The following is a 13603-nucleotide window of genomic DNA, read 5'->3' as shown; positions in this document are numbered from 1 at the left end:
CTTCTTTTTCATATTTGTACTCTAAGGAATCTTTTAAAATATTTTTCCATAATCTCTCATCATGAAATTTTAGTACCACAGATATATTATGTACTGTACATAGGATCTGTGCTTTATACATAAAAAGTTATTTTTTTCCCCTACCTCTTCTCCCCAAAACAAGTATATGCCCTATTGGAGGTTATATCTCCTCTTTGGGAATGCACTCCAAAGACAGCCTGCTGGCATATGTCTTAAGATAATAAAGCAAATGCTGTCTGGATCTCTTAGGAGATTTATAGTAGGTCTCTTAATTCATTCCCCAGAAGAAACATATCTGATTTTCTGGAGGTCATTTATCTAACATCCTCAACTGTCTGGGACTTAACCACAACCCCCAGAATAAGAAAAAAAAAGGCCATCCAAATAGACGTTTCACAGCCTGTGCATTGGCTCTACTTTCCTCATGGGGGACCCTAGACAGTCATGTTGGGCCCATTCATTCTTTTTATAGGTATAACGCTCTTATGGATGTTTGTCTCTCTTCCTGACTCAGAGCACAGCAAAAGCCACAGATTACAAGATGATAAAGTTGTGGGTTGCCATAGGCAGGCATGCAGATATCAGGAGGAAGCAAAAGCTAACCGTGAAGGAAGAGGGAAAAACTGAACCATATGAGTTTGAGATCATTTAGTGCAGAAGCAGATAGGCCCCCAAACTGCACATCCTTGAGAGTATTGCTCACTGTTTCATGAAAAATTTTTAATGACATAAAGCACTCTTCTAGAAGCTCTCAGCAAACATTAAACACCTACCATGTAACAAAGACTGTGAATACAATGATTAGAAGATGCAACTGCTCTGTTAGTGTTTTTTTCCCAAGACATGTTTTAGATTTTCATGAGAAACGATACTATTAAGATGAAGTTGGTACAGGAGGGGGACCTGTGGACTAGTTCCTTGAACATCAATATTTGATGATAAAGAACATTACTGTATACAGGAACTTTGTGCTTTCATAGTATTGTCTTTTAAGGAACATTACATCTTATTGGTTTAGCTGGATGAAGCTATCTTGTGTAATTCACATGAGAATTCTTTGTCAACTACTTGTTCCTTCTGCTTTTCTCTGACCACAGACTTCTTACATGTCAGTTTTTCTCCTGCTTACCAAGCTTTCCTGCAAGTGAGGAACGGGGGCTGGTTCACTCAGTCACTGCCAACCTCCATAAGCACAAAAGCACACTTTTGTGTGCTTTGTGTTGTTCAGCAGCCTGTGGAGAAGCCCTCCTTAAGTATTTGTGAGCTTTTCCAGATATGCATCACTTTGACTCCTAATGGTCAAAAGTTGGCTCTTTTTCTTGCCCTTTCAACCTTCATAGTGCTCTACACATGGGAACCTAATTTGATGACAATGTTATTTAATACTTGTTAGAGTTTGGCATGTGTGTAAAAAAAAGAAAAAGAAAAAATATCCATCTCTCAGCTTTTTTTCATCAAATTATATTTTGTTTTGTTTTTTTAATCTGGGAAGAAATTTTAACCTGTTTCTCCCTTTCTGTTGTTGTGGTTGTTCTACATTGCTAACTCAGAATTTATTTACAGGTTGTGAAAAAGAGTAGTTCCACGGGTTGGACCAGAACATTCTTACCTAGAACCGAAGTGGATAATAAAGAATTAATTAAATTAACTTTCTTTAGGCAACCAAGAGTTTAATGTGGTTTTATTTATAGGGAGAGACAGAAAATAAAAATGAGATAAAACGCTGCTTGCTAGGTCTAAATCTGTCCTAGAATTAAATTTCTGGGCTCCATTGAATATGGTCACTAACTGTGCCTTTCTATACCATTTGTTTCAGTTTCTTATAACAACCTTGCCAAATATATTAGCGAGATATAGGAGAATAATAGGATTTCTATAGCTTAAATTGCTTTTTGCTTATTCTAAAATAAATGTCTTTATAAAGCTAGTTTTTTAAATCCTGATTAATGACGTAGATCAGGGCTCAATATCTATTTTTGGTGTGCTTTACCCAGCTTTTCATTTACTGCAGTGAGCAAAACCTAGTATCTTGATACCACATCAGACTAACCAGGAAATAACATGGTATTTAATATACAATACACCTGTAAGAATCTTGTTTTTCTTACAACTTAAACTGGTAGGTGACTTGGCCCACTGACTGGAGCATGCATGCTATATCCTCTTAAAGAGTAAAAATACCAACACATTCCTAAAATATTCAGTTATATATATTGTGTGCTTTTGGAGTTAATAGAAGATAACCATTAACAGAAACATTTATTTTCATTACCCAGGGGTGACACTGATCGTTGATGTCAATCAGTGTTTGGAGGGGGAAAAATCAAATGATATTTTGTCTGTATTGAAATCTTCTGCTTATAACGCACACGACATAATCCCCGAATGTGCTGACAGATACTATGATGCCCTTATGAAAGCAAAAGAGAGCAAATCTGAATATGGTAAGCTTTTTCATTACTTAGCACAAATTAAGTGTCATTTAAAATGTTATAGTTTCTGTGGTATTGTATTTTCTTAATTTTAAGACAAGTATTGCTTTCAAATCAACATTCTTAGATTTTTTTTTTTTTTTTTTTTTGGTGGGAGAAGCTATAATTAAGTCTAGCAATACATGGGTGATGGCATCATAGAATTGAGAACACCGTATTTGAGATTTATTTTTTTGAATGGAGAACATATAGTACTTCAGATTTTTTTTGCCTCATATTTTATATCTGGTTGTTGTTCAGATTTTTTATATTAATCAATTCTATCATTTAAAACTTTGTGAGAAAGATGGTACATAATTGCACAACAATTCAGTGGAAGATATTAAGTAGTAATGGATAAACAATATAAGACACAGCCAGACAATAGAATATTATCAGCCAAAAAAAGACTGAAGAACCGATACCTGCTACAACATGGATGAACTTTGAAAACAGTATGCTTAGTTTAAAAAAAAAAAAAAAGTCAGGTAAAAAAGGCCACCAACAATTGAACAGCTATCTGATTGCACACTTGAAGAGGTACATCTTTCTTCCTAGGCACTGACAAAGGCATTTTAAAAACAACAACAACAACCCCCCAAAAAGGCACATATTAACATGACTTAAAGTTACCTCTGCTTAGTCATTTGAATGCATTTAAATAGTTTATGGAGATAGTCACTTGAACTTTGATTTACTTATAAAGATAGTGAGTCTAAAGCTCACTTGTTAACAGTTGACTTAGACTAAGCTCAGTCAAAGAATGTTTAAGCTTTTGTTGTTATTTTTAGTTCTCTGGTATAAAATAAAGATTTCTAAATATGAAGTGTAGCCCATAGATTAATTTGGAAGCATCATTCTTCTTGACCAATTTAAGCCATGACCACCATAGATTTTTCTAGTATGCCCCTAACCCAAATGAAGTGCTTTCGGCATTTTTTTTTTTTTCTCATTTTGTGTGTTTGTAGAGCAATATGACTCAGAGGAATTAGGATCTTTCTTTTTCCTCCCTTTAGTTGAGCTTTGTGGTGTATATTTGCCTTCATACTTTGGATAAATTTGTCTCCAAAGACAGCTCACTTCTGCTTGGGTCCAATGCAGATCACTGTCCCCCAACCCAAACGTGGGTCCCTTCTTTTAGGAGAAATTGTTGGAAGACTGAGCTAAGAAGATCTTGCTCATTGATCTCCTCTGTCTACTTGTAATAATGTTCACATCTACCTGGGGCACAGATTCTTTGTTTTCTTTTCCTTCTCATTGACAATACTTTATATTGAGGAAACGACACTAATGTTCAAAGTGTAGTAAACATGTAGTTTACATGTTTAACGTAGTAATGAAATACACTAATGTTCCTTTGTAGAATTTAACAAACATTTTTTCTTTAGCTTCTAGTGATGGCTCATGGTTCAAACTCAATCTGCAGGATAAATATGATTACTATTACAACATTGATTCTCAGGAGAGTTCTTGGAGACCACCTGAATCATATGTGCTGAAACAGTCATGGATCATGGGAAAAGAAATTGAGGTAGGAGACTGCTTTTTGATGGCAACCTATTTGGTATAAAGATAAGTGTGATAGTTTTTCTATTTTTGTTTTGTGAAAATGATGGAAGGAACTAATTGGTTAATTTGAAGGCTTGGCATGGAATAAAATCTTCAGGTAATGCATTGAATGTGGCTGCATTTGTTACTCTAGCAATTTTTTTTTTTTAATTCCTCAGTGGCATTAACAAAACCAAACAGAATGGGCAAGAAAGCTTTTGCAGTTTATTTGGTGTGGTAGATTATTCTAGAAAAATCAGTCTTCCTTGACATAGTTCAACTAGTTATAATTTCTAGCTTGTCAGTATTCAAAATGTCTTATCTTCCCACACCCCACCCTACCCTACCACCACCCCGAAGCCTACAATATAACTTGATATCTTTCCCACCAAAATGTAACTTTTTCTCCACATGCTGGAGAAGGCTTCTTTGCCACAGATGATCCCAGCCATCTCAAGGCTGGCTTTAGGAGAGGACAGAATGAGTAAACTTTAAATTTTTGCTTATTTTAATATATTTTCAATATTTAATGTAATTTCTGAAGCTTTTGATGTGCTCATACCCAAATGTAAATGGAAATAACCCAACCAAGTGTATTTTATACACGACATTTAATTAACTGAGATAAAAATTAGCCATTTCCCCATTTGTTATACTAACCAAAGGTTAAACATATCACAGTGAGTCAGAATTTAAATTAACCTCTGAAGATCCCCTTTTAGGGGGACAGAAGGATAATATTACATAAAAAACCAACAAAATACAAATTAATAGATGAGCAAAAGGAAGTCTAGTATAGTAGAGGAAGAAGAATGGGGAGAGGGTGGGAGGGAAAGAGAGGGATCATGGACTGAAATCAATTTCCATGCAGGTATGAGTTTGTCAGGATGAACCCAACTACTATGTATAATCAGAAAGCTCTAGTTTAATAATAAAATAAATAAATAAAATATATTTTTAAAATCCCCCTTTTAATGACTCATTGGCCCATATTTGAAAGTTTTTGTCTGCAGATTTTACTTACCAAAAGCATTTATCCATTCCTTCCCATCCCATTTTAACCAAAGACATATATAAATAGTACCTATCTAAGCTTCTTGTTGGGAACAAAGAAATAATGCATTAATTGACATATACAATATCTTTATTGACTATTAGGACCTGTGGTGTGTTAAAATACAGAAAAAAGAAACCCACTTAGAAGAGTCTGTTAGGATCACTTGGTCAAAGGCCATTTCTCATTATATACAATACTGGCCTAAATCTTAGGGGACCTGTGAATTTCTCTCCATCTGACTTGTACATTGTATTCCACATGATGCAGCAGTTTTTAGTGCAAGAACTCAGGGCTGAGTATTTACAAAGAAAGATGATAAACAACTTACGAGCAGAACTGTAACAAAAAGTAGGGCAAATGAGCTCTTTCTGGTCTCAGTTCTAGGTCATGTAATTTCATTCTTTTTTTTTTTTTAGTTCTTTCTTCTTTGTAAAGGAATGAAAGGAGCAGCTTAACAACAGATTGATTTCTTTGTGACCATAGCTTTATTAGATCTGAATATTTTTTATAACAGAAATAACACTAGATGCCTCATAAAAGTTTTCTAAAATGAAAAGGAACTTAATCTGAAAGGAGATTATAAGGTGGATCATACCAGAAAAGCCACCTTTGGAAAGCCCTTTGTTTTGAGGGAGGTTGGTGGTGGGAGACCATGAAGAAACCAGAGGCATTAAATTGGAAGGCTGTGAATTTGGACTCAATACTTATAAAAAGATTTGTGTAATAAGTTTTGGCTAAAAGTAATCTTAACTGGTGTGCCTACAAATACCCCTAAGATATGTAGCTCTACAAATAAGATCTCTGAAACCACAAACATAGCCAAATGCCCTTGGTTAACATGGAGTTTCACTTTCCAGCACATGTTCACATCAGTTTGATCCCCAAATCATTCTCCAAGAGGAGACAGAATAAATATCATCTTCCATTTCTCTGAGTGAGGAAATGGAGGTGCAGAGTGGATAAAGCAACATCTACCAGTTGTGCACTTTACACAGAATCCATCAATAAACTGTTTATGCCCTATGCTCCTAATTTCTAATATACAGTCTTTTCCATTGTTCCACTGTTGGTGTTTTTTGACACAACCATCAGCATCTCTGAGGGTCATATGTATTCATTCCTGTGGAATTAATAACACAAGATGCAAATCAAGAACTAGATGTTTTTCTAACATAGAAACATAGGTCCTATATAAAGTAAGTAATGGTTCCCTGGGAAAATTCTCTTGAAGGAATGTTCACCAAGATTGCTTTGAACTTAAGACCTAAAGTTGGACCCCAAAAGTATGGAAATTGCTGATGGATCCAGGCATTGTAATATGTTTAAAGAGAAAATACTGATACTAATCATGTTCAATCTTCAAGAAGAAAAAAAATAGAATACACAAATATAGATTTCATTGAATCATTAGAAGTCAATAACATCAGATACCACAATGTAGCCATATGTGCTAAAAAAAAAAAAAAAAGGAAAACTGTGGCCTTTGTCTAACAACAATAAATGACAAAAATTTTAAATGATAAGAAGAGACTGAAGAACATAGTTTTTAAACTAATTCCAGATTTTCAAAGTTCTTAAGTTTTTATTGAAGCAATGGATTGTTAGTGCTAATTTTTTGAAAAAAAAAATCAGATTATGGAAAATACTAAAAAATATTTATGCCATGATTGAAAAGATGTACCAGACTGTGAAGAAAGCAGCATTGAAGAGTTAAAATTCAGAATCAAAAATTGCTCATGTGAGGCCGAACATGGTGGCACATGCCTATAATCCCAGTGGCTCAGGAGGCTAAGACAGGAGGATCTCAAATTCAAAACCAGCCTCTGCAACAGTGAGGTGCTAAGCAACTCAGACCCTGTCTCTAATAAAAATATAAAATTGGGCTGGGGATGTGGCTCAGTGGTTGAGTGTCCCTGAGTTCAATCCCCAGTACAAAAAAAAAAAAAAAAATTGCACATGTGGCATCCAAAGATGCTTCCGGTATAACTTTTTGTTACATTGTGCATCATCAGTCTGTTAAGTGGAGGGGCTCACTCTTTGGGATTGTTGTTGTGTGTGTATACATGTTTTTGAATGATTTCACTTTTAGCTATTTAAATTAACCAACTATTGGTTCCAAATGCACTGGATAAGTCTTCAGTTGTAGAAGTGAATCCAGTCTTGGCTTGAATTTCACAATGAACAAAAAAGTAAACCCAATTCATAGGCAATATAAACTTGTCATAATCCCCCTTCTTCCTTTTTTCTCATTCCTTTAGATTTCCTCTGTTTGGCCTTGTTACAAGTGCTTATCTTTCCTCTTCCACCCCTTTTCTTTCTGCCCCAAGTATTTTATTTGTCCCTGAGCATCACTTTGAGTTTCCCCAACTCACTGCAGGGCTTTCCCTGCTCTATCCTGGCAAGAAAGGAGAAAGGGAAGCCAAGGACTCTGTGGGCATGGAGGTCTCTTCCTCAGTAGCCAGAGGAAGAGATGAGGCGATGCATGTTCTTATGGTCGTCATCCTTGTCCCTTTTATGTTCTGTGGAGCTTGTGCTTCACACGTGGTTCTTGTTAGCATCATCTGTACATCTCTGTCTCCAAAGCCCCGAGGTCATTCAACCACCATCTCATGCTACCTCAGCACCAATCTCAGAGGATTCCAAAATTATGACTCTAGAAAGAAGCTAAGCCACTTCATCCCTTGGCTCTGGTTAAATCTGTTTTTAAACCAAGCCAAAAAGAACAATCTAGAGCATTTTCTAAAAGACACCATTTCCACAGGCTATTCTGTATGTCCTTTCACCTGATGTGTGAAGTGTAACCATAAGAAATATCTCTTGCCAGGACATCATTGAGGAAATCACTGTAAATTACATCCGTGAGAAGATGTGGTCTACTTCAGAAGACTTGTTTCTTCACCTTAAAGGAAGTTCAGGATCCCTCCTTAGGGAAGAGTTTGAAGCTAGGAAATCATTTTTGTATGAACAAGAAGCAAATGTGATCAAAATACAGGTATGTGACTCACCTACCACTGGTTAACAGCAAACTGTCCTTTCCCCTGAAAATGATTTCTTTGAAAACAGGACAGTCTACTATGAGCCTTCTAGTAAACAATTCGGACTGCAGATCTTTAGCTAATCAGTGACCCCTCATCTACTTTAGTTAGACTTTCAAAGGGGAAATATTTTGATGATTGACTTTTAACTTGTGGCTTTATGGAGAGTATTTTGGGACACTGTAGACTTGCCCAGATCCACCTGCCCACCAACCAGTTTGGAGCCAAAGGGACACCTCAGATCAAAGTTGAAAACACACTTTTCTAAAATGCTGGCTTTGTATATGCCACCTTTTACCCAACTTTGGGTTTTTGTGGTAGATGGATATTGAATGGCACAAGCTTCTTCTAGCCTGAAAAAAAACAGAAGAACTGAGTTAGCATCTCCGAGAGAATCTCTTCTCCCTTGTGTAATCTGTCACTCTTCACTTAGGCTTGCAGGACAAATCCTCATTCCCCAGTTCATTGTTGTTGATGTTTTTGTAAGTGATACACATATGCCTGCATAACTTGTCCAACTTTCTGGTTTGGAAGAGAGAGATTTGCCAGTCTGTGTTTCCCTGGTGCCCTCTACGAACCATCACAGTGCCTTCCAAAAGATTGTATGTTTGTCCTTTTTTCATTAGTCTAGTGTGATACTATTATTGACTGAGTTTAATGGGTTTTTGCTTTGGCTAATTAACTAAGAAATTCCCTAAATTTCCATTGTAGAGCTTCTCTTTTGTGGCTTATCATTGAGCTCATCTACTTTCCCCTCTTAAGTGTAATGTCATTCCGGGAAGAAAAAAAGTTTTACGAATATTTGTCTTTTTGTGTCTTGCATATGATAGATACTCAAGTGTTTGAATTTGCCCAAGATGTTATCAAGGCAGAAATGAATTTTTCAAAGAAATTTCTGCTAAAACCTGACATTCAAGGGATTTTTCTAGGTGAGCCAATGAGTTTTCTAGTTATTCCTTGTTTACATAAACGGTTAGGCAAAACACACAGGATGTGAACATAAGTCTAAAAAATAGAATCTGCAATGATGCTACATTGATGCTTTCTACAAAATTCAAAGTGTGAGCTGATATGACACAATTTGGACCAACCCATGCTCTCCAATGTTGAGATGTGGACCAGTGTCACAGTTGGGAGACATATTGAAAAGCCCATCAGAATAGAATCTCCTGGTATTCAAACCCAGGGCTGAAGTCATAAGCAGGCTGGGGAAGGAAAGAAACAGTCATTTGCAGTCATGTTCTTCCACCTCAGCAGAGGAGCAGGATTGAAGAAGAAGGCATCTAACTCTGAATTCACCCCACCATGCCTTCTTTACATTCTTCTGGCAGTTTCTTAACAAAGTTCAAAGGTAAGTTAGCTTCACAGATGAGAACCAGAAGTAAACGTGCTTTCCTGTAACCCAATCCACAAAACCAAAGGGTTTCTTGCTCATCTCATTTCTCACCAAAGTGGCTTTTCATCCTGAACTAGAGAAATGTTCTAATATCTGAGGTCTTCCTTTGCATAAAATAGCTCATTCTTTCTAGCTTGCTGAATTGGCCCCAGACAAATAGTCTCCACAAATTTGGAAAGAAAGTTTATAGCACAGACCAACCATACCCTCCATTACCCCGTGTCATCCTCAGTTTTCTACAAAAGAACTGAAGAGTGGTACAGAGAATGTGTATAATCCCCTTCCAGTGCTGTGTCTCAAATGCTTATGAAATGAATCCAAAGGTGCCCAGGTCAACACAGAAGAAAGTCAAGAAAGGAGACTCTAAATAGCCATATTATCTTTGAGGAGATAGAACGCCTTGATAAAATTCTGTAAGTTTGGAAATAAGTGAGAAAAATATCTTATAAATAAGAACAAAACTTTATATCAAAAACAGACAAAGGAGTATGACCTATAAAAATATAAATGAAGTTTATATCTAAGGTTGTTCTTCCAGAAGCCAGAAGAAAATTGTACACTGAAACTGCTTATAAATTCCTGCTCAAGGAAGCTAATAAGACATGGAGTTAATGAAACAAGATAAGACCACAGAATAAAGTGAAAAGACAAGCGACAACCATGGAAATTCAGAAATAATGACATCATAGGACATAAATGAATCTAAAACTGCAGAATACAAAATGGACACTGAAATACTTGAAACAGACCTGTAGAGCTTGAAAATATGTACCAAAAGCTGGCCAAAAGAATGAATGATTGTAAATGCATTTTTTCTCATACAGATGTCATAATGCCCATTGTATTGTGGGATTGTGAGGATTGGATGGGATAATTCACATAGCAGACACTCGCCAGCATGTTGTTCTTTAATGCTCAATATGATTAGGTGATAGAGATGATGACCTTGGATGACAGAGAGTGGGGATCCAATACTGAGATCATTGGTGTGGCATAGGAGGAAATGAGAAAAAAATATGTAACTACAGGAAGAAAGTTCCCCACTCCCCTTGAAATGAAGAGAGCTGGAATACCACTTCTGGTAAGGATGTAATAGTGAGAGACTCCAAAACTTGGACCTAGGAGTTACTGGATTATTGAACTAAAGGTCAAGGAGTACTGCAAGCATCCATGCAGAGAAAAAGAAATGGCTTATGTGAATCAACTCCAGATTGCCAGAAGTAGCAGAGTCTGAGGGCTGGAAGGAAGTTGGGGAGGACCTCACTGGGGAATTGATCATCACATTATTTTCAGAGAATCTATCCCTGTAAACTGATGAATTTTACTTTTGAGGAGAAAGGGAGAAGAGGAAAATGTTTAGGACTCCTTTGGCTGACCAACATTGGGTGAGAATTTGTGCTTTAGGATTTGATTTTGGTAATTTGAATATTACTGTCCTGGGTGACCAGTTATCAGGTAAGGCAACCAATTCAGCAAACCAGATTTTCCAGATTAACAGTGAAAATCTACAGAACTTAGTAATAACCTCTGAGGTATAGGGAGTTTGAAAGACTTCATTATTACATATGCACTACACAGAAAATATATTTACAGTACCAGAAAACAGAACAAATAAAATGGCCAATATAACATTTCCCACAAGTGCTCAGAATAGGATAGAGATAGATAGATAGAAAAATTTTTTTCCTTTTTGGTACCAGGGATTGAACCTAGGTACACTTAACCCTGAGTTAAGTGCATCCCCAGTCCTTTTGATTTTTTTATTTTGAGACAGGGTCTCACACCAAGTTGCTTAGGGCCTCACTAAGTTACTGAGACTGACTGAATTTGAGATCCTCCTGCCTCAACCCCCCAAGATTCTGGGATTATAGGCATGCACTAATACACCTGACTCTGAGCAAATTCTAAACAGGATGAACCCAAAGAAAATTACATCAAGACAGACCATAATCAAACTCCAAAAAACAAAAGATAAAAATTCCCAGTGACTGGAGAGTCTGAGGCAGGAGTATCACAAGTTTGAGGCCAGTCTGGACAACTTAGCAAGTCCTGGTCTCAAAATAAAATGAAAAGGGCTGGTGGTGTAGTTCAGCGGTTCAATCCCCATTACCAAAACAAAACAAAATAAAATCTTGAAAGCGGGAGACAGAAAGGACAGTTTACCTAGGAGGAAGACAACTCTGTGACAGGATTTTTCATAAGAACTTCAGACATCCAGAAGGAAGTGAGTGGTATCACAGTTTACAAGTGCTGAAAGAGAAGAACTATCAACAAAGAATTCTATACCCAGAAAAATATCACTTAGGAATGAAGAGGAAACTAGAGAGTTTGTCTCCAGAAAACCTGCCCTAAAGGAATTCTGGAACATGGAGGAGGGTGAGGGGGGGGGATGGGAAAAATAAACACAATACACTTTTTGCACTTTTCTTCTCCTCTTTAACATTCTCCTTGTTTGCCCATGTACGCAAAAATTCTAACTCTGTTTCATGTGGTTCTAAATATATGTAGAATTACCTAAAACAAGTATTAAGTGGAGGGGAGTAAAAGATAGGTGAAATGGGGAATATGAATTATTTTAGGTTTTTATTTGTTGCTGATGTGTGGTATCATAATATGAGGGACAATATATCTTGGAAAGCTTCCTATTCCTCTAGATGCAAAACACTTTCCTGGTTAGTAATGTGTCCACCTCCCTCTCACCTGTTGGGTTCATCCCTTGGTTTGAGTGCAATACAGTTCTGTACGTAGCTGTTGCCTTCTTGGGGGAGCGTTCATCCTGCTCTATGCACATTTTTGGTTTTGCAATGCAGCAACAAAAATCCTTATATATGGTTTCTCTCCCCAGTTGCTTGTTTTTCCCTAGGCTGGATATATTGGAAAACAGAATAGCCTTTCACAACTTTTAAATTTGATATCACTAAATTCCCTCCCAAAGTCTATATCCTTTTGTTGTTTTCTCAAGCCCCACCCTCCATGCTTTTTTGTCCCTGTTTCACAGATGGATAAAGTGATAAGTTCCCCGAAATGATTCTGATGGCTACTCAAGGCTCCCTCAAGTTCAGAGCCATCCCAAAGATCTTTCTCTGTTTTTTGTTAAAGTTTTTTCCATGATCCCTTCTTCCAGATCAATTTCAGTTGCTTTCTGTCTTCCAAGAATGCTCATAACTTGTAATTTATATGCCTTCTTGTTTTCTAGCCCTATTTTGGATTACTTTAAAAGTATATTTGTGGAAGATATAAATGGTGTGAAAATACTTTCTGTACGATCAGTGACTTGAAAAGTTGTGCTCTACCTGTGTAATATGAAATGAATTGCATTCTGCCATCATGTATAACAAATTAGAATAAATAAATAATTTAATTTTAAAAATGAGAAACAATCTATGTAAATAAGAGGGGAAATACTGTATAGCTACATATCAAATAATCATAAAAATGTTTTCAACCGCCCCTCCCCCCCAAAAAAAAAGTATATTTGTGGGCTGGGGATATAGCTCAGTTGATAGTGCTTGCCTCATATGCACAAGGCCCTGGGTTCAATTCGCAGCACCACAAACACACACACAAAGAATATTTGTAAGATGTTACCATTGGGTAAGCTGGGTGAAGGATATACGGAACTCAATATATTATTTTTTGCAGCTTTATGTGAATCAATTTTTAATTAATTTTTTAAAACATAATTGTCATTTCTAGGGATGCAAATCATGAGGGAAAGTCCGGAATAAGTGCTCTGTTAATCATTTTGATTCAATTCTGACTTTTTAATTTTGAGTCTTTACAAAGACTATATTATTTTTGAAATAATAAAATTCCACATACACTTTTTAAATTATTTATTTATTCTAATTTATTATAAATGGTGGCAGAATGCAATTCATTTCATATTACACATATAAGGCACAATTTTTCAAGCCATTGGTTGTACACAAAGTATTTTCACACCATTCGTATTTTCATACATGAACTTAGGATAATGATATCTAACTCATTCCACAGTCATTCCTGCCCCCTTGCCCCCTCCCTTCCCCTCCCTCCCCTTTTCCCTATCTAAAGTTCCTACACTCTTCCCATC

General features: G+C 36.4%; 1 protein-coding gene across 1 annotated transcript in view; it reads left to right on the top strand.

Moving 5' to 3' along the window:
• The window catches only part of Iqgap2 (IQ motif containing GTPase activating protein 2), a 285734-nt gene that overhangs the window by 215200 nt on the left and 56931 nt on the right, over window positions 1-13603 (top strand). The window contains exons 15-17 of the mRNA XM_026404122.2: window positions 2298-2465; window positions 3881-4023; window positions 7922-8089. Coding sequence (XP_026259907.1) covers window positions 2298-2465; window positions 3881-4023; window positions 7922-8089 — 479 coding nt within the window. The remainder of the gene's footprint in view (window positions 1-2297; window positions 2466-3880; window positions 4024-7921; window positions 8090-13603) is intronic.

The sequence above is a fragment of the Urocitellus parryii genome, chromosome 1, assembly GCF_045843805.1.
Source record: "Urocitellus parryii isolate mUroPar1 chromosome 1, mUroPar1.hap1, whole genome shotgun sequence".
Classification (NCBI taxonomy): domain Eukaryota; kingdom Metazoa; phylum Chordata; class Mammalia; order Rodentia; family Sciuridae; genus Urocitellus; species Urocitellus parryii.
The sequence above is the reverse complement of the archived record's forward strand: the minus strand, read 5'-3'. Positions and strand labels throughout refer to the sequence as shown.